This window comes from Varanus komodoensis, unplaced genomic scaffold (genome assembly GCF_004798865.1).
Source record: "Varanus komodoensis strain SLA01 unplaced genomic scaffold, ASM479886v1 scaffold25, whole genome shotgun sequence".
Classification (NCBI taxonomy): domain Eukaryota; kingdom Metazoa; phylum Chordata; class Lepidosauria; order Squamata; family Varanidae; genus Varanus; species Varanus komodoensis.
Genome location: NW_025335661.1, coordinates 5,770,113 through 5,792,006, shown reverse-complemented (window position 1 = coordinate 5,792,006; position 21,894 = coordinate 5,770,113). Strand labels below are relative to the sequence as shown.

Sequence of the window (21,894 nt, the reverse complement as noted above, 5' to 3'; positions counted from 1 at the left end):
AATGGTTCTGTTGATGTTTCTTATTTTTATATCTAAAATGTTAACTTGATTTTCTAGCCAATCCAGTTCTGGAATATCATAGAACAGTAGAGCTGGAAGGGACCATGAAGGCCATCAGGTCCAAGCCCCTGCTGTTGCAGGTCACCTAGTTACACCATCCCACTCAAATGACTGTCCAGTTTCTTTTCGAATGTTTCTAGCATGGGAGAGCCCACCACCTCTCTAGGCAGCTGGTTCCACTGTTGTATTGCTCTGACAGTGAGATAGCTTTTCCTGATGTCCAGCCTGAATCCGGGTTGTCACAACTTGAACTCATTATTCCATGTCCTACACTCTGGTATCAGCAAGAAGAATTCTCAACCTTCCTCTTTGTGGCAGCCTTTGAGGGATATCATGTCCCCACTCAGTCTTCTATTCTCAAGAACATTCCCAGTTCTCTCAGTCTCTCCTCACAGGGCAGTGTTTCCAAACCATGGATCATTTTTGTTGCCCTTCTCTGGAGCTTTTCTAATAAGTCAGGTTGATTAAGGTTGATAAGTAAGGTTATGATTACTTGAAATCCTGAGTTATGAAGTTGCCCATCTATGTATGCTGGGTATAGACTGACATTTAAGCAATATGTAGGTCCAAGTTTCTATGTATAGGTTTTGTTGGTCAACACTTTTTAGTTCTTGTGCTGGAAACATCACGATTCTGAAGCTACTCAAAGAGACCAACTCACTAATCCTAGATCTTCATGTAGGTAAAATTGACTGGGAGTTTTGTGCTTTTATAAGCATGGATCCACATGAGTTGCCTATGCAAATAATGCCACCTGTGTTGGAATCTGTGTAGTTCAAGACTAAGCAGCCAGTTTTCTCCAGTTGTTTGACAAACAAATCCCATTCCAGGTCAGAACTACAGCAGGGTATATACCACTAGATACAGTTTCAATAAAATGCAGCTTGATCTTCATCCTCTGGATTTGAACTACTAAATGTGCTCCAGATGGTTTCTCTTCCTCCCACTAGTGTCTGTGGTGGGGATGAATTGGTATTATATTCAAAAGGCTGGATTGAGATTCCTATCAATAAACATTACTGTTTTTCTGTTTAAGTCCAGGACTACCTAATTACCAATTCACAGTGACCAAAATGTCCAAACTCTGAAGAATGTAATAGCTAAATGTGCCAGGAACTAGTCTGCATTTAATTGACTTGCCACAGTAAGCTCTAAATCCACTAAAATGTGGTTAGAAACTGGAGGAATATGAAGGATTGGAAGATGGAAAAGGATAACTAGGATGAAGGAAGCATTAGTGAATAATGGTGTTGCCATATATGGGATCTTATGAAAGCAACAGTTGAACCAAATTAGATCCTATTTTAAAAAATAAGTATACAAACCCCTAAAGCAATATCTCTTAACACATAATGAATATGTTCCATGGAGATAATTTAGGAAACTAATAACTTGCTGAATATTTTGATTCTGAATCCATAGAAATAAAGGCCTGGTCAGATTTTTTAGTAGATTCAGCAGATAAGACAAAACAGATGAGTTGGAAGAACATCAACAAAAGGAGAGAGCAGGACATGGCTGGACAAAGAGTAGCATTGATTCTGGATGTCTGGTTGCAATCCATGGATTGAACGTTTCTGTGTGATTAAATCTAGGAGTAACATTGATCTTGGAACCAGGCTGAAATTTCTGGGGGGTTTTTCCCTCTGACCAATCTCTGTATTCTGATTTTATGAGACACATAATTACATTAATGAAGAACATCTTGGTTGGAACTATGAATGGTAATAATAAAGGCTGAGTGGATAGGCTGTACATGTGGATGGTCCTATATTTAGTCCTTGACATATAACAAATACGATCAAATTACAACTGTTGGAAACCTTGGAAACCTCCTGCCTGTCAGCATTGGACTTGTAGTGGACCATCCTGGGCGAGTTGGAATGAAATACGCTAACTAGTAGCTTCCTATTAAGTGTGAACTTGCTTTGAAGTATTGTGCAATCAATGGGACTGATTTACTATAAAAGATTCTTGGCTAGGAGTATAAGCTGTTTGAAAAAACTCTCTGGCACATGTTGTCCAGGTCTTTTTCTTTGCCACAATTCTAGTAACTTCTGTTTCCTTGCTTTCCAGCAGTGTGGTGTACACTCAGCCTATTATTTTGGTATGCTGTCTGAATGGGAAGAAATATTCTGGTAGGATGTCTCTCTGTGTATGATGTTCTCTTTGAATATATTAATGGATATAAGAGAGTAGAACATGGTCATATGTGTACAATTTAAATAAACTATTCACATTCAGAATAGTATCTGTTTCCCAACATTTTCATATGACTGAAACAAAGAGGGTTTTTTTGGCAAACTTGGCTGACTTCTGTGTCATGGACATACAATGTCCATGGCAATTTTATTTATATATTGATTTTCCATATAATATACCAAAGGCAGTTTACATCAAAGAAGAAGCAAAAATATGCACACATTATCTCAATATATAAAAGTATAATAAAATTCCATAAGGCAATACATGAATAGCAATTAATATAACAATTAATAGCAATTAATATAACAATTAATCAGGCTATAATGAGCCAATCAAGTGAATCTGATGTCAGTTCATGATTACTACATCATAACAATGTTTTAAGCAACCCAACGGAAAACAAGTACATCTTTATTATCATCATTCCTATTAGAGTAAAACAAAAACAAAAAGAGTATCTAAGGAAGGATATTTTAACTCACAATATACTGAAAATTCCAGTTCTGTCTCACACTTATAGTATAGGTGGTGAAGCCCACACACTGAAAGAGTGGCTTCCATTCCTTTAAGATTTCTGAAACTGGACAATTTGCAGTAGACATAGGGTAATGTTACCAGAGAGTATATCAAGTGTGCCCTTCAGTTGTCTTAAATTAAAACTCGCTTTAGTCTCAGCCAGCATGGCCAATGGTCAAGGATTCTGAAACTGGGAGTCCAAAATATCTGTGAAGATTAGCTTGCCTAACCTTGGGAGTATACTGAACATCACAGAGCAGAATTAAGCTTTATATTAGAATTAATTTCTATAAAAAGAAAAAAAAATGTCAGTGGAAGAATTTCTGGAAGGTGGTATTTCAGATAACATATCAAGGGTTGAGGGATAAGTGTGTGTGTGTGGAGGGGACTCAATTTGAATAGCTGTGTCAGTGGGAGTTTCTTGGTTTGCCTAACTTTTTGACAAGGGAGATGGAGAAGAACACAAACAAGAGAGGGTCTTTCACACTTATCTCAGTCTTTCTTACCAGTTGGTTAAACCAGGTGATAAACCCAATTCCCTTGTGCTGACAGCTATAATAATCAAGCACCTTCTTTGTTCATTATACTCTCTTTAACCCCAGTAGTCTCATTCAGCCTTGCATTTAGCAATCACTCAGTGTGACGGCCTCCTAATGAAGAAATAAAACATAGAATCTGAGACCCATTCTTCTAGCAAAAACATGCACTCTGCTCCATTGGCTTGTAAAATCAGGTTTCCGTTTACTATTAGGCCAGGTGAAAAAAAAGTAATATTGGATAATTTAGAGAAAAACACCTGGACTGGACAGAAAATTACTCTCTCTCCTTCATTTTATGGGGAGTAACAGGAGCTAATTATTTATTTTAATTATTGGACATCCACAAGTCTCCACTTCTGTACATGGTTGTTTTTGGATAAGCAGTTCCTTTAATAGCTACTTGCTTTAGTTCTACATCTTAACTCTCCAGGCCACTTTCTATTTTGCCTGAATTTCACACTGGAGAGAAGAAAACCAGAAAGCTTCCTTCCTCCACTCTTCTTACACAGTCCCCAGGACAAACTGTTAAAACTGCATGGTTAATTTGTATGCATTACTTAGAAAATGCACTGAACACAGCCTATAAATTGCTAAAATCCCCATCGTCAGAACCTTGCTTTAAAAAAATATGGTGGAGTTAGTTTTGTTGGGTTTTTTTAATAAATCTGATGCAAGCAGTCTGATCAAACATAGTATTCTTTTTAAACTAGTTGCTAAGATTTTACATTTATGGCTCAATTTAAGTAATTGCCAGATAGTGGTGCTTCAGATATTTGCATGTACAGTGAGCAAAAGCGACTGCTGAGTCTGATTATTTTACAATGGCTGGCCAGTGAGTGAGAGAGTGGGTACAGCTGAAGTCTGGTAAAATGTGCAGGGTATTCCTAGTGAGGGGTGTGCTGGAGATCCTCATGGATCATGGAATTTGGGCATTATCTGCTTTTCAAGATTAATGGTGAAAGAAGAAGGGGGTGCTATTTACACTGAAGCCTGTATCATGTTGGCTGGAGGAGGGTGGGTAGGCAGTGTTCTTAGTAAGGATACAGGACAACGCTGTGCTATCAGTTTGCTAAGTGTGTGCGTGTTTATTTGGAAGCCCTCTGTCCATCAATGCACAGGGTCCAGAAATAAGTGAAACTTACTAACATTCCATGGGTCAATAGTTATCAGTGAGATGCTGGCAAAGCTTCTTACTTGGCCTGCATGCGGATTGTGGGATGATGCTTTCCTCCTGATCCATGGCTTCAGACTTCTCCACAGATTTGCCTCACAAACAAGCCACTATGAATGATCCGTCATGGTGAGTTGTCATTTCACACAAAGCCAGCACTTTTCCTGCAGGTTGGCTTATTCTTCATGAACAAGACACCCTGAGAACCCATGGTTTGTTTTAGGGTTGTTCATACCTACAATGGCTTGTTCTGGCATCTGAACCCAGCAGGACAATTTTATAGTAGGTTGCCAAGAATAGCTAGAAAGTTATTTAGCCAAAGCAGCAAAAGCTTCCACTGATCACTTTCTGTTATCTTGCCAGTGACTTAACTTACATTGGCAGTGAAACAGCACATTGGAAGTACTGTGATTCATTCTCTAGAGCTTTTTATTTGATTGATTTTTTAGTGGATTCAGAAATATTGGTCTTTCCCAAGTTTGTTCCTTTGGCAGTCTGAAGTGTAACCAAGGTTCAATTTAGATGCCAGGAGCTACTTCCTGACAGTTAGTATCCCAAGGGTATAGAATAGACTTCCACAGGAGGTGAGGGTGTTCAAGGACAGACTAGACATGCCCATGGCAGGCATGTCATGAGCAGAGCTGGCTGGAGCCTGGGGTCAGACTACATGGCCCGGGAGACCCCTTCTGCCTTGCTCTATTTCTTTGTTTCTATGTAGTCTTTCCTGGTCAATTTTCTTTTTTATCTGATAAAGAAGAAAATGAGGGTGGGAAGGAGACCTGAGGGAATAAGTGCACCCAAAGGCAGGCAGACAATATCTGCCCCTTGGCAATATGATCCTTTGGCTTTAACCATTGTTCTGTCCCATCCTGGTGTCCTATAGCTTTCAACGCTTCTCCAGCTCTCCAGCTACTCCAGAAAGTGGAGGTATTAATTCCTGCCCTCTTTTTTGTGACATTGGTGGAGACTTTTTCTGCTGCATTTTCTGCTGTTCCCTGATGGTTTAAAAAAAGAAGAAGTAATTTACATGGGATAATAGCTTTAATAAACAATCAGCCTGATATGGCTTGTTCACAGTGTGGCTTAGCATAACATGCTAATGTACTGAGTGGGTGTGTTTACACCTTGGGTAGTCATGAAAGTGAAAGCAAACAACCTTGTGTTGGCTCTTGGCCTCCAGGCCATTTCCACGGAACTAAATAACAGGGGGATTCTCTGTCTCTGGACTGTTTATTGCAATACCTGAACCTGGAACTGTGAGCTACTTGTGGAGGACCAACTCAGATGTGAAAGCCACAATTTGTTCTGGGGTTAAAAACCAGAGTAGTTTGTTTCCCAATACCCTACAGTGCTGTGTTTGACCTTTGAAGGAAATCTCTTGGTTGCTTGGCTCCAAACAACTGCCATAGGAACATTGGTGCAAAAAGGACTAACTTGCTTGATTGCTCTCACTTTATTCCCTACAACCCAAAATTTAACAAACTGTGACCTGTACAACATGCAAAGCAGACTTACATATCATCAAGTATCATCCCTGAAAAGAAGAGCTTCTGTGTCAAACCCAGTTCTTTTCTTGGCAGCCCAGATACGCTCGGTAGCTGTCTGCCTTCACCATATATTCTGAAATGCATACTTGCAGTTTTAAAGCATAGCGACTGTGTCAGCTGTATGCTAAGATATGGAGATGACATGAATGACTTATAATAAACATGCATGCAAGTTATAGAGAAATTTTCCTGTCAGAGCAATGCAGTTATTTCAGCAAATGAATGACTGAAATTATATATAGATAGAGACAGATAAAAAGGGGGAGCCTATTTGGCCAGTTAGTATTCTAGCCTAATCACCCTCAGAGAGTTGTCAGAATAAAATGGCATTTAGGATCAGGTACATTGAGCACCATGGAAAAAGAGCAAGGCAAAAAAAATTTGTAAATGAATAAAATACAACATTGAAGCACATTATATACAGACTTGAAAAGACTTCTGCTTTGTGTCTTTTAGAAATATTCAATTATCTTGGGGATTCTCCCTTGTATATATTTCCCATCCTTGCCAATAAGAACAGGAATACATTTGCATCAATTTTAGAAACAGTATTTTCATTCATGTGCACATTATTTTTTACAAAATTCTCTTAACACCCTTCATACAGAGTAGTATACAAAGAAGAGCAAATGGATCAGTAATAAAATACAGTAAAAATCAATCCAAAAGTAAGAGGGATAAAGACAACTCATCAACCAGCTAAAACCATACAACAGTGTTAAAATCCAATCAAGATATTTGAGCAAATCAAAATGTTTTATGTTGCCTAAAAAAACTCTGTGTGTGTGTGTGTTAGAGGGGGAGAGAGAGATCACAAGTAGTTTCCATTACGTTAGCACAATTTAAAGACACTATTTTATCAGGATTATTAATTATTTTGATTGGGTTAGATAATTAGTGTTGTCTGCCCAGCCTGAAATCCTGATGCAAATCTATCCTCTCTAAATGAGACTGAATAAGTTGGTCTCTTGGGCTCTCCAAACAAAGAGCAATGATTGACCTTTTGACATGGCCTTAATATATCTTTTGAAAATATCTCCCTTCAAGATACTTTATAGAAGAAGAACTTAAGTTAACAGGGTTTACTTATAAACAGTTTATAAACAGCAGCAGTCACAGTAACAACAGCAGCAGCAGAAACAGCAAGTACACAATAGCAATTCCTTGAAAAAACGCATTTTCACATTATGTTATTATGAAATGAAAAACTGGTTTACTATAATCTGGAAGAAGCATCTCTTAGATTGTCTTTGCATTTGCCTTTTTCTAATTGAATCGAGCCCACTGCTGTACTTCCTCTAGAAAGTATATTGTTTTTAGATTACCATTTCAGTCCTATTACTCAAAACCCCAGCTTCTAATGCTTTGTGACAGTTATCAACATAATGAAGCATAATGAAATGATGAGCAATCTACAGTGAATATTCAACATGGATTCCATCAGTGCTGTTTGAGTGTGTTATACAAATTTGAATGCAGCTGAAAATAAGACTCTCCTTACCATGTTTCCAAGGTCAAGGGCTAGGAAAATGTCTGAATGTTTTAATCTTGTAAATGTTGCATTTCAAAATATGCCATTCATTCATTACATCGTCTACTTAAAACCTCACAAAGATGTATGCAACTATGTATTTTCCCCAAATGTGAGTGAAACTGTACAAATGTGCTACCTAATTTGTGTGAGCACTTTGAACTCTTAGGTTAAAATATAGAATGCTTTCTGCTGAATGCTTTTCCAGAGCAGTCATGAATTCTCGCACAGAAGGTTTTGTTTTTTTTTATTTACTGTACTGAGTCCAGTTTTCCCCTTTTGTCCAGACAGTTTCAGCATGTCATCTGTTTGACTTTTGTATAATATAGATATTCTATGGCAGGAAAATGTGTATAAATTATTTCACATTTTTCCTTTGAGATTCTTATTTAGCCTACACTAATTCTAAAAGAGATTATATAATCATTACTCAGAGAATTTTTTAAAATTAACCTGCTGTTAGAAAACAAAACACAACGGCGGCAATGATTTGCTTGGAAGTCTGTACAGGATCTGATTTTCCCTGGATGTATCTTCTATTTAGCTTTTTGTCTGAGGCTGGCACTCCTGAATCAGAGGAGCAGCCTGCAACAAAAGAGTAAGTGTGTAGTGTAGAAGGCTTCTCTTTAGATTTCCTGCCACTCTGTTTTGTATGTCTTCTCTGAGTCCAGGACCAATGTCTAGCATCAGTTCAAATTCTGGTCCCAGTGAGCTTGCTCAGTCATCAGTGAGCCATCCTTCTCCCACCAGCTGACTTGCACTTCTGCAAATGTTAGGAATCCCCTAGGCTTTTTTGATATATTCCATTTTTCCTCAGATGATGAAAGTTTGGTTACTTAAGGATTGCCACTCACAGAGTGAGCTCATTTTTCATACATATGTCTGAGCATGCCACCATTTTGTTTGTTCGTTTCCCCCCCTTTTGTTCTTTTGTTGTTGTTGTTAGTTGCAAAGTTGTGTCCAACCCATCGCAACCCCATGGACAACATTCCTCCAGGTCTTCCTGTCCTCCACCATCCCCTGGAGTTCAAGCTCACACCGACTGCTTCAGTGTCTCCGTCTAGCCACCTCATCCTCTGCCATCCCCTTCTTCTTTTGCCATCTAGGGTGGCCCATTTACTCCGCCTTTCCTCTTTATAATTAAGCTAGCTAAGCTTTTCTAACAGCGTTGTCTTTTAACTTGGGAAAACTTAATCTTCTGGTTTTCTGTGCATGGCTCTAGTTTGGAGGCATTGCTTTGTATCATCTCCAAACATTTTTAGTCTGAAGTCTTCTTTCTTACAACCCTTTTAGCCCCCTCAGTAGCATTCTTCCTTCTCACTTATCTATCTACCTATCTATCTTGATAGAATAAAAAAACCCTGTGGGTATCCTCATTCACATACTGTTTCGATCCTTTAAGGAAGACTCAATGAAGTAATTTAAAAATACTCGTATAACACTTTGCTAATATACCAACTGCTTTTAATTTAAGGAAAGAAAGGATGGCTTTAAATACTTTTGGGCATATGGTAATTGTATTGCTAAAGGCACTTGTCCTGGACAGTTAATTGTATTTGCTTATAAATTCCAAATCTCACTTTGAATTCAGTAGCCTATAGGTCTTCCGACAGGTTGATAGTAAGGATTATTTGCTAGGAGAAATGCCAGAGCACCAAAGACTAACAAACTGAAGCTCAATCCAGACAAGACGGAGGTCCTGTTGGTTGGCGGATCGGGCTTCGGAGAGGGTGAATTGAACCTTGTCCTGAATGGGGTTGCACTCCCTCTTAGGGACAAGGTCCGCAGCTTGGGAGTGCTCCTCGACCCAGAGCTTTCACTGGAAGCTCAGGTAACAGCAGTGGCGAGGAGCGCTTTCCTCCAGCTTCGGCTAATTCATCAGCTGCGCCCCTATCTGGAGAATGACTGCCTTGCGACAGTGACACATGCGTTGGTGACTTCCCGTCTGGACTTCTGTAACGCGCTCTACGTGGGGCTACCCTTGAAGACGGTCCGGATACTTCAATTGGTCCAAAATAGAGCTGCCAGGCTGCTGACGGGGACTGGACGTTATGTTCACATGACTCCAGTTCTCCGTCAGCTTCACTGGCTTCCTATTGAAGTCCGGGCCCAATTCAAGGTGTTGGTAATGACCTATAAAGCCCTAAACGGCTTGGGTCCTGGTTACCTGAAGGAGCGCTTACATCCTTATATGCCCAGCCGCCCCCTGAGATCGGCGGAAGAGGCCCTTCTCCGGGAGCCCTCCATGGAAGAAGTTAGGAGGGTGGTTACTCGGAGGAGGGCTTTCTCAGCGGTGGCGCCTAAGTTATGGAATGCGCTCCCCAGAGAGGTCCGCCTGGCGCCGTCGTTATTTGTTTTTCGGCGCCAGGCGAAGACCTTTTTATTTAAGCAGTATTTTAAATGTTAATATTATTGAATTTTATTTGGCCACGGCGGCTTGTTTTATAGTGTATGTTTTATATTATATATTTGTATTTTATTGTATATATTTTAAAATGTTATTTTAATTTTTTGTTGTAAGCCGCCCCGAGGCTTCGGCGAATGGGGCGGCATAAAAATGTTTTAATAAATAAATAAATAAATAAATAAATATTAACCCAAAATTTTTTGAGAATACATAGGCAGCCTCTTTGTATAGCCTGGAGAGTTCTACCTACTCTTAACCACTCCTGTGATACAGTATGCTTTAATCTTCCCATATCCCATGCCCCAACAAACATGTTTGTTTTTAAGGTAGCCAGAAACATTTTAAGATTACTATCACTGCTACTGAATAGACCTCATTTCAAGGATTTGTTCAAGTAAAAACCTCCATAAAATCAAAGTATCTTCTCACTGAGCAACCGTAACAATGACTCGAGGGTGGTGGCAGGGGTGGAATCGTGGTTTAAAGTGCCAAAGCCAATTCTGCATATGCCTTAAACTGACGGAAATGCATGGATCCAGTTTTAGGTTGCTGAGCAACACAAGCATCGAGGATGCTTCCCCCACTTTCTTACCCAATATTGGAAGTTCGTGCTCCCTCCAAAAGCAAGGAAAGTAGCAAATGATTGATATTTCAAGTAGTTGCTCTCCTGAGATGGCCAAACCCTGTCCATTGTAAAAGCAACATAGGCCTTAATGATAAATGTTTGAGAATGGCGATGCTGCTAAGAGGGGTCACCTTCAGTGGCAAAGTTTATGTAAACTAGCCTGAAGCAGTGAGGGAGCTCACCCCAATCAAGGGGGAGTGGAGGAAAGTAATTAGAGGCTGCCATATTAGAGGCAGCTCTCAGGGAATGGTCTGATTTTTTTTCTTTCCTTCCCAGAGTCAAACTTGCGTATCCACACAGTTTGCTCTGTGTAATAACCTGTCTTTTAGTGGAGAGATTAACAGTGAAAATGCTCATCTGAAGGACTGCACAGCTCTCAACCCTAAAACATTATTGACAGCCCTGAGGTTCACTGTGATAAATGAAGCTATGCAAAGCAAAGTGCAAGATTCTCTAATGGAGATGGACCTTCCTGTAGAAAGAGAACCCATTGTTCAGGGAAGCCCAAGACAGGGTCAAGAATTATAGCACAAGGAGGACATAAGAAAGTGGAATACATTTTGGACTGACACCCTCTTGAATTTGCCAGTGGGTCTCCTGGAATTGAGTTTGAACTTTTCTTGATTAAAGCCTTAAGAAAAGTTATTTTTTGAAAGGCATACTTGTTTTAATGATGAGTTCATGTAAAACATCTAATTTTGGTGCCACTTAATTTCCTTTCAAAATTCGAAATGTTTAAACAGCAACTGGCTGCAAGAGAGATTGTAAAATGTTAGTTACATTTGGCTTAGATTATTGGATTGGAACCCTCTCCCACTGAAAATCAACTCATGTTGTTCAGAATGGCAGCCTGATCTTCTGGAGAGGCTTTTCACTGGAGGCTGCACTGGGAGAAGGTGCTGGGAAATAGAACAGCCTTCTGCTTATGCCACTAGTAGATCTAGCCTATTTTCTTTTGAACAGTGTTCATCATCAGTAAGAAGTGAAAACTGCTGCTTCCATAACATAGAGCCTGTCAGAGGAACAGAAAAGAATTGAAGATGTACACATTTTGTCCAAGATCTTCACTATAGTCTTCATTTTCAGTCCAATCTGGCCTAATTCTAATTCTATGGTGAATTCAGTCTCTTACGAGGTTGTTTTATTTGATGCATGGCTTTTAAAAGCCCAACAACTTGTCCAAAGATTGCACAAAAGTTCCTTTAACCCTGTATCTTTTATTTTCAATTTCCTTTTCTTCTTATTCTTTTGTTGGATGAAATACGTAATGTCAGATAGCAGGGAAACTTTAGTTTTACCACCATAACATTTTACAGAATTGATGTGTATCTTATAGAAGGTCTGGCCGTTAAAGGAATTGTTATCTGTTGATCTACTCCCAAGTGCAGTAAATGGAATAGTTTCTAGGCCCTATGGAAGATTCAACTGCTGATTTATCATCCAGTCAGTGTCATGGCACTGATGTAAATCTGATTCCTCATAACAGTTCCCTGTTGGACTATACAAAGTATGTTGGCTAGTCCTCCTGTTAGATCATCCTTACTATCATGCCTCAGTTCACATTTTCCCCCTTACAAGGGCTTATTCTGGAAAATTGCATAGAGATGCCAGCAAGGAGTCTGAGTGCAATCAACATCTTTTACTATTGCTGAAGTTAGAAATATTACCTCACAGGATATGACTCATAAAGGATGACAATCAAAGGGCCCATTTAATGCCTAATGGCACCAGGATTTTAACTTTTAATCAAACTATAGATCAGGCCACTTGTTTTCATGTTTTTAATCCTCTCTCAGCCCTCTGTTGCAGCAGTCTACTCCATTCAGCAAGTCCTTATTTCTCGGGAGTTGCTGTGGAAGAGCTAAGAAACCAGGGAAGTTATCTCCTGCTGGTCCTGAGGTGCTATCTTGCCAAAGCCAAGCCTTTAGCTCCTGACAAGTGGAATAAGGATAGTCCAGTATTTGCAACTAGGTTCTACCTTTCTCTTGTCTCCTGATTATCAGATATTAATTGAACCATATTACCAAATTACCAAACTTGCACAAACCCATTTATATATACAGATAAACATGATTAAAAATGAATAATGAAGTAGTTAAATGGTCTTACTTTGCAATACCTGATTCTGCAAATTCATTTTGTCCATAATGTCTCATAGTCCCAAAATAGATCATTTTAGATCATAGCAATACTTGGTCTTACTTTTTACTTTCTCAATAATGGTAGAAAAGCTGTTCCAATACATACTTCATGACTTATAGATTCTTCTTAACTCTGATTTGGGTAAAGTTGGTCATTATAGAAACTGCTGGTTTCAGAATGCTTAGGAAAAGATGAAAATGCTCCTTTTATTCTGTGAAGGTTACTGTTAATCTCAGACTGCTAGACATTTTAGTTTTAGTGTGATTGATCTGGATCAAAAATAGGCTGACTTAAGTCCAATCTGGTCTGCTATTTCCCACCATTGGGATCCCTGTGTCTCACTGATATGTTTTATGTTTTTCAGATTCATATTCAGGTTCCTTCAGTAGTTCTTTTTTAAGAGCCCTGATTAAGTTTAATAATATAAGTGCCTGGTTGAATTAAACCAAGTTACATCTACTGCTGTATTCTGTTCAAAAATCCCATTGACCAACAGTATGAGGTGCTCACCAGTTAGAAACATAGGAAGTACCTTATGTTGGCTGGGTTTCTACACAATAAGAAGCCCTTGAAATTCTCTGTGGAGTTTCCTGTCATGACAGTGGCTGCCATTTTGAATATTTAAACCATGGTGAAATCATATTACAAGTTGTTGCTAAATGCAAACCAAGCAAGCATAATTGGTTGGTTGATAAGCCACCCAGAACCCAGGAGATGTTTCAGGGTGGTGGATGACTTGCCAGCTGCTCCAGCAAAACATCCTTCATGGGTTCATACTTAAGGAAAATCTGTAGTGCATCTGTAGTGCAACTGAAGAACTCCTGTTGCACTGATTGAAGAACATAAATTTGTGAGTGCATATATACTTTACTGAATTCCAAGACAAAGAAACAGGCAACTGTCACCACTTCCTTTACCTTAGAAACTATGCATAGTAAAATCTCCCCAAAGTTGCCAGTGTCCTCAAAAGACATGTACTTCAGGCTGTTTTAAGTTATTGTACTTTGGAAAGTAATTTGGGTTGGGGAAATGGGAATCCCTCACTGATGTTCTTCTTAATTTACTTAGAGACTTAATATACTTCCCTTCAATAAGTATCTCTGGAATGGTTCATATTAAAACAAAGACCTAAAATTAGAAAGGAGAGAACAGTTATCAGAAGGAGCAGAATAAAATACCTCATCCGATTAAAATTTGTTCAGCACTGAAAAACTACTTATTTGTTCATGCCAAACAAGCCTCCCTTAGGAGGGAATTCCAGCCGAGCTAGCAGTGTCGCTCCTATCATACTCTGGTCCAAGTGGAGGTCTTGGATCAGAGATCCCCCTTGTGGCGGCTTTTTATAAATGGCCACAATTGGGCCTTTTACAAATGTGGATATCCCTCATATCTATAGCCATCTCCTCTTTATAATCAGTATTCAGAATATCCACTATTCATGTAAGCAATTCCCTCCAAAAATTAAAAAAAGGAAAGAAGGAAGGGAGACAGAGAGAAAGAAGTAGGGGGAGGAGAGAAAGAGACCTTTTTTATGGGGGGGGGGGGGCTCAGAATATGTGTGTCCATGGATCTTGGCCTGCCTTTAGTCTATTCTTTGCCTGCCTTTAGTATATGGTGCTCCAGCATAGCTTCACCCTAAAGTAATGCCACACTAAGACATTAAAACAATCTCCCTCAATGCAGTATGATGGAGCTTATTGTGGTACATTTATATTGCCACTGCTCTCTCTGTCTCTGGTCCCACTATGGATGGCGGCCATGGGCACTTTGAACCACTCAGACCTGGAACTGGTTGTGGCAGAGAATTCCATTAAAGGAAGATCTCTGAACATAAGAAGAGCCAAGCTGGATAAAGTCCATCTCATCTAACATTCTGTTCATATAGTGGCCAACCATGAAAAACCCACAAGCAGAACATTAATGCATAAGCACCTTTCTACCCTGTTCCCCAACAAGTGGTAAATATAGGCAACCTGCTACTAATACAGAGGCATTATATATGGCCATCAGGATTAGCAGCCACTCAAAATGAATTTTTCCAGCCTCCTTTTGAAGCATTTGAATGGATAGCCCTCAGTACATCTTGTGATAGTGAATTCTAGAGTTTAACTTTGTACCATGTGGAGAAGCTATTCCTTTTATCTTCCCTGAATCTCGCTCCAATCAGCTTCATAGGACAAACTTGGGTTCTAATGTTATTAGAGAGGGTAAAATATGTCATGTACATTTTCTAATAGATAATTTTGTGTGCTTCTGTCATGTCTACCTTTACTTGTCCCTTTTCTAAACTAACTAGTCCAGTGCCAAACTAAAGATTATCTTAGTGTACGACAAAGTGATATGCTGAGCTGTACTCACTGGCTTTGGGAAATCAACATCCCTGATGTGAAACAAGCCCATCTAGCCTAGTTGAAGGAAGCTTTAATTGAGGATGGTGTATGATCACACCCTGGGAGGTTTTCAGAATAACTTGCTGGGCAGACTAATAATAAAAATGCGGGCCGGACAGACACCCATATTAAACCTTTAGTCATAGCAAATGCTTACAAACAATTCTAAACAGTGTGTGCTTGCAGGTTGTTTCTAAAGTCTCTCTCTCTTTCCGTGTGTGTGTGTGTGTGTGTGTGTGTGTGCATGCGTGAAGGATGTATGTCAGAGAGGATTTATGTCAGCAAAGGAACAGGTTAGTTTGGTTTGTCAGCATTAAGGGACTAAGTGGAGTCTTATTTAGATTTTCTAGATTTCAGTGATGAGTGATAATATGAGAAGCTAAAAGTATTCTTTCTTATGCAGATTCATTTTTGCTGAGAGGTATTACATCTCTTGGACAAATGCCATGTTCCCTTGCTTCTCCTGACCTAGAGAGTTAAGAGAAAACCATCTATCAAAGCTGTATTCCATATTTCTTTTCATCCCTTTGATGGACAGTTGTGTCAACAGTGTTGCGGATAGAGATGAGCAAATCTGGTTCACATCAGCTTCAATATATATTCAGTCAAATGCCTACATCATCCATTGGGCACTATGTAATGACATCATTGCTTCTGGAATGGGACAAATTAAGAAAAGATATAGAACGAACTGGACATGACTCAGTGACTCTCAGTGAGACAAAATTCTGTTTCGATAATACGAAAATTTCAACAACTCTGTTTTGAACACTCACCTGTGTGTGAGGACTATATTAGGGCTTGGTATATAGAACTTCTAGAATGTTTGGAAACCAGAACTTCCATAACATTTAACTGCAGCCTTTTATGGACAGTTATTTTGACATGCTGCAAAGTTTGATCTTGAAATGGTGCAAAACAAAAACAAAGATGGCTTATTACTGATGGCAAGAGATGACGAACAGTAGGTTTTCTCTTCATCTCTTACAGCCATCATATATCAAGAGATAATGATGACTGTGAGAGTATTGTTGAACTTTCCGAAAAACACCAAAGCCAAGGGGTGAACTCCAGTATATAAACCAGGGACAGACGGTCTTCAGGCTTGCAAATAAAACTTTATACAAGTAAATTCTCTTTCACTAATTTGTCTGCAGTTTTACTTGCAGTGTTGAACTAATGGAGATTAGATCCATTGGTGATCTACTGCAAATTACTTGTTTCTCCCATTAGATCCCAATATGCCTTTGTCCTCATGTAAACCAATCTTTTGTAGTAGATTTTTGTAGGAAATTAGCTTTGATAACAGAGGAAGAGAAGGGATGAACCATGCTCCTAAATCATACAAACTTGTGGGATCTTTCTTTTTCTATGTATTCAGAGCTTCAGTGATTCCACTCTACACTGCTTGAAGCAATATGGATGCTTCTAGCAGAATCTGTCACATCATGTCTGCAAAAGCCTCAAGAGCTCTTTCTGTAGGTCCTTGTCTGTTTCGGTCAGGGTTTTTGCTCTGTGGGATGTTCTGTGGTGGCAATGCTAAAGCAAGGAACAAAGGAAAACAAGTCACCTGTGAAAGAGAAAACTGCCATTGCTGCTAAAATTACAGTTGCTCCATGGGCAGCTGTGCTTTTCCACAACTGGATGCAGCTTTTCCCATTGCTTTAACATCAGTCTAGCATTTGGTAACTTCCTCAGATTTTCCTTTTCATACTGGAGGTAGTGCAACCTGGAAGCATCTGCCTGTCTTGTTTTCTGCTTGATTGCTCCTCTGTTTAGACATCACCATGCTGTCCTACGTATGAACTACCAACTTCTGTTCCTGAAGAGTTTGATTCATTGTGGCACATTTTCTCACATAAAGCTAGTCATAAGCTCAGTCAAAAACATCTTAATAGACTTGAGAGATATTGTATTGTTAACCCCAAAATTGCTGTTGTTCCTGAAACAGATTTAGCGCTCAGATTGGGAGTTCACTCCATAGAGATAAATATCAGTTAAAAAATCTCAGTTTCTTATCTCTGTAGGATTTCTGTGCAGAATCCATACACACAAGTTACAAAATCAAAGATATCTTAAATCCAGATAGCAGATTATGTGCCTACCAAGAGGCAAACTGCAATTATTTGTAGTTGGTTTAATGTTCTCTAAACTATTTGGAACATGTTTTCTACAACTATCCATTTGCATACACATGTATCCTGGCAACACTGCATAAATTTTTTTCAAGGAAAATGTATCATCCAGTTACTTGGACTGTGATCATCTTTTTAGAGGGACAGAAGGGCAGCACAGACCTAGAATCAACCATCTCCTTGCCCTCTAGAGGGGCTTCCTTCCTTTCCTCATTTTGAAAATGCCATAAAAATGTTACACTTTTGTTTTGCAGGCCCTCCATCTGCCCCTGAGAACCTGATTTCCAATGTCAATGAGACATCAGTTAACTTGGAATGGAGCCCTCCTCAGAACAAAGGTGGCCGTGAGGATGTTTCCTACAATGTGGTCTGCAAGAGGTGTGGGGCTAGTGATCTGAATCGTTGCCGTTCCTGTGGCAGCGGTGTACACTTCAGCCCTCAGCAGAATGGTCTGAAAACCACCAGGGTTTCCATTACTGACCTTTTGGCACACACTAACTACACCTTTGAAATCTGGGCAGTGAATGGAGTATCCAAGCAAAATCCCAGCCCAGACCAGGCCGTCTCTGTTACTGTGACAACTAACCAAGCAGGTAAATGTTTATCTACTACTTTCCTCCCTTCCCCTTCCATCTTCTTTGAAATTATATTCGTTCTTTTTGAAATTAATTATTGCTGATACTGAATAGAGGACACTTGAACATTTGAGGCAATGCAGTATCTCAGACACTGAACATCACCATTGCTGTCATCTTCATCCTCATTAGTGTCACCACTGCTGTTAGTCGTCCTTCACCAAATTAAAGAATAATGATCAGGTGAGCAACATGGGAATCAGAGACCGGATCAGAGGTGTGTGGTCATGCTCCTGACAACAGGAATAAATGGGCCCTGATGTAATTTGATCCCCTACCATTGAACTGCCTGGAGATCCTCCAGTTGGTGCTTCAGCTGCTCCACAGCATTCCCCACTGTTATGTTCAGTCGCTGATTTTTGAGAGCAGTAGGGTTTCCCTTATCATGCTGCTTGCCCTCTCAGATGGGCAGCTGGAGGAAGGTGTATGTGGGACACGGCCACACCAAGCAAGGCACGGGTCAAGGAGTGTTTGCACAGCACCTCAGCCAGGGCGCTTTTGCTTGCTTTGTGCATTTCCCTACCCACTCACCCTTGGTGAGCAAGTATGGCAGACAAAGCCAGCAGACTGCTCCCACTCCAAATTGGGATGGCAAGCAGTGCATTAAGGGAATCTCCTAGGTTACCTCAGAACAGTCATTGCAGATCAGCGGAGAATTGCACCCATGGATATTGAAGATGGTGGTGTGTTCGCGCTTGGGCTGAAGGGTGGCACTTTAGGTATGGAGAGGTCTTGTAGGGCAGAAGGAGTGGCCCAGTATATCAGAACCAGAGTTGCATAGTGATTAGAATGCTGAATTGAGACTCAGGACTTCTGGATTCTGATCCCCACTTGGCCATGAAGCTTACTGGGTGGCGTTGGACAAGTCAGTGACTTTCAGCCTAGCTTTTCTCACAGGGTTTGTGTATGAATAAAATAGATAAAAGGAGGGTCAGGTATGCCAATTCAGTCCTTTCTTGAAGGATACAATTGTAATACCATTAAATAATTAGCCCATAAGCTTAGATGTTTTCTGTCTCTTCTTTAAAGAGATGCTGGTGAATCCCACTATTGTGTGCTTGTGGCATAGACTTAACTGTATGTACTAAGCCAGCTCAGAACTCTTTTCGAACTAGCAGTGCTTCCTTTTAAGTGCACCACTAAGTGCCTTAATCCTTGAGCATAAGTGTTGCTCAGCCAAGAGGTTGCTGCTTCTCAGCGCTATATGGAGGAGAAGTAAACTAGCCACCAGAGAGCAAGGAATATAGATAGAGCAGCCCTGGCACCTCCCCAAGATCTAGAATTACAATGCTGTTTGGCTCTTAATGTGAGTTCCGGAAACAATATCAAATAAGGGTTTGCTGATTCTTTTCAGGAGTCTGTATTAAGCAGGATTTGGTTACAAGAGTTGTGCAAAAGGAACTAATGCACTTTGAATAATTACGATTGAAATTGTTTGAAATTCATCTTAACTTGTAACAATCCATGCCATTAAATATATTCTACTTTTCTTTTGTTATTCAAAGTTGAGCTTGATTTGTAAGTTATTTATCTTTTCTTCTCCTCTGATGGACTTGGTTTATTTTTTCACTAGAGTTTGATTTGCTCTGTAGAATATTATAAATGTTGATCTGTAACATTATTAAAACTGGTGATGAAAATTAGATAGAATTAGATAGCCTGGAAAGCAGTAGAGCAATAGGAGGAAACCTTTTGCCCTCAAGATGTTTTGAACTAAAACTCCTATTTTCTCATGATTATGATTGCCTAGCTGATTGGGCTTGTAGTTTAGGTTCTTGGCCCTACAGGAGAGGCATGCTATGATTCCAAAATTTTCAGGCATGTTGTGAGCACAGGTGTGCTAAGAGATCAACATGTGCCATGACCAGGAGCTCTCATGATGTAGGCAGCAAGACATTGGTTGGATGTGTGTGTGTGGGGGGGGGGGGGGGGCTCTTCTCTTTGAGTTGTCCGTATATAGACAGGAAACCCTTTATGGCTGTGCTTTCAAAGGATCAGGTAGCAGATAATGATCTGGTAACGATCAGCTCACCGTAACATTGCACTGGGTGTTCATACATGACATATCTGCATGGTGCCCATGCGTGCTTGTTTGCCATAGATCATTGTGCTGTGCAAACGCAGCCAGTGAGCTTGCTTGTGAGCTAGAGAAACCTCAAATAACCACAGCTTGTTTTAGAATGTTTTGTTGGTTGTCTCACCCTCAAACAACCCCTCTAAGTGAGCTTGCATTACAATCCCAGAAAACTGTGCATGTTCCTGATCAAAACAGACTATACTGAGATGGATGAATAGTATGATGTATCTAAGGTGGTTTCCCCATGTTTTTCATTGTATATCCTGTTCCTGAAAAACCCCTGTGTGTGTGTGTGTTATGTGTGTGTGGGGGGGAGGGGGAGGAAGGAAGCAAGGGCAAAATAAATCCAAAAATAATGTTAGCAATGTTGCATTCCCCTGCCCCCCTCAAAAAAAGAAAACTTGTAAAGTTGAATTGGCTCTCATTCAGCTACTTCCATAAAATTGGCAGCCTACATTTATTTACCTAGTACTTAGTGTCTCTTTCACTGAAACCAATACAGTAGGGTACAGGTAGAGATAGTATATTTGTAACCAATTAGTGTGTTCTGTTTCCTAGACCATTTTTATCAACTCAGCTCATAGTATCCAACCTGCTTGCTGAGTATTTTAGTTCATTCACTTTTTAAAAGTCTGTAGGTATTCACATCCAAGTTTGAGACAATGTAAGTGCAGTGTTACAAAATAAGTATTAACACTTTCATTCATGAATTAAATAAATCAGCACATTGTTATTAATATAATTTGTGGCTCTCGGCTTATACATAGTATCAAAATAAGGCTTTAGGCAGATACAATATTCCTTTAAAAACGAACACTTTTTTTGGATATTTATGTTAATGTTAGGGTAACTTACTAACAGTTCAGCTTCAAGTGATCTTACTAAGAAACATTATGGTAATATGTGAATATTATGATAGGGAATTTACATGAAGAGGAATGAGGATATCAGTTGAAAATGAAAATATCCCTGTTAAAACAGAAATGTATTGCAACTTTGCTACAATTAGACAATAATCTCTTAGAATCCTAGTTATATCACCTGAAATAAACTTCCCTATACCTAAAAAGTCAATAAATTTTGTGTGAGTGATCTAGTGAAAGTTAAGCACTTTTTAGCCCTCTGGTATCAGTGGGAGGCTTAAGCATGTGTTTTTTTAATAAAATGGATGGAACTTTAAAGTTCTTATCTTTGCTGGATTGAGCCCAATATTTTTAAAGCAATCAAGTCAGGCTAATAATAGAAAGTAGAAAGAGTCAGTCAATTACCAAACTATATCATGAGGCTTCTTTCATGAGAAACCAAGTATCTTGATGTAAATCACCAGTTGTTAGGATATTTCATCCTTTCCTTGTCCTTCCCCAATATGATGAAGCTGTTCAAAATGCATTTTTTCATAAAGAGCCTTTGCTCATGATAAAGGATCTTTGCTTTCTTGAAATAGCAGTGTGTGTATGTTTGCATCATGAGCACACATGTATCTTTCTGAAGCGTAGACCTGATTAGTGTTGGCAGTGAGAAAGATGGCTGCTTCCCCCCCCCCCCACATTCTCAAGGGCAGCTGGCTTGTCTCCAGAAGAATCAGAAGGAGAAGGGGGAGCAGAGCAGGAAGAGGCGTGGGAATGGAGGCCATCCCAAGACTCTGAGAGGAGAGAAGAGAGATGCTTCTCTCAAGCCCAGACTCCCCAGGCTCTGGGAATAATCAAGATGTGCAGTTGGTGGGAGAGGACTTGGAACAGGGGAGTTTCTCAGACACAGGCAAGGTGGCCCATGACACATCAGCAGCAGAAGAGGGTGGTCTAATTAGAGGACTGGTATGAACTGAGGAGACATGCTCATTTTCAAAAAACCTGTCCTAAAGGGGTGGGTGCCAGATGTGCTCATAAGGAGAGTTCCTGGAGGTGAATACTAGAT

General features: G+C 39.8%; 1 protein-coding gene across 1 annotated transcript in view; it reads left to right on the top strand.

The window, feature by feature from the left end:
* EPHA4 (EPH receptor A4) overlaps positions 1 to 21,894 on the top strand; it is a 178,848-nt gene that overhangs the window by 80,749 nt on the left and 76,205 nt on the right. Inside the window, exon 5 of the mRNA XM_044432888.1 lies at positions 17,523 to 17,861. Coding sequence (XP_044288823.1) covers positions 17,523 to 17,861 — 339 coding nt within the window. The remainder of the gene's footprint in view (positions 1 to 17,522; positions 17,862 to 21,894) is intronic.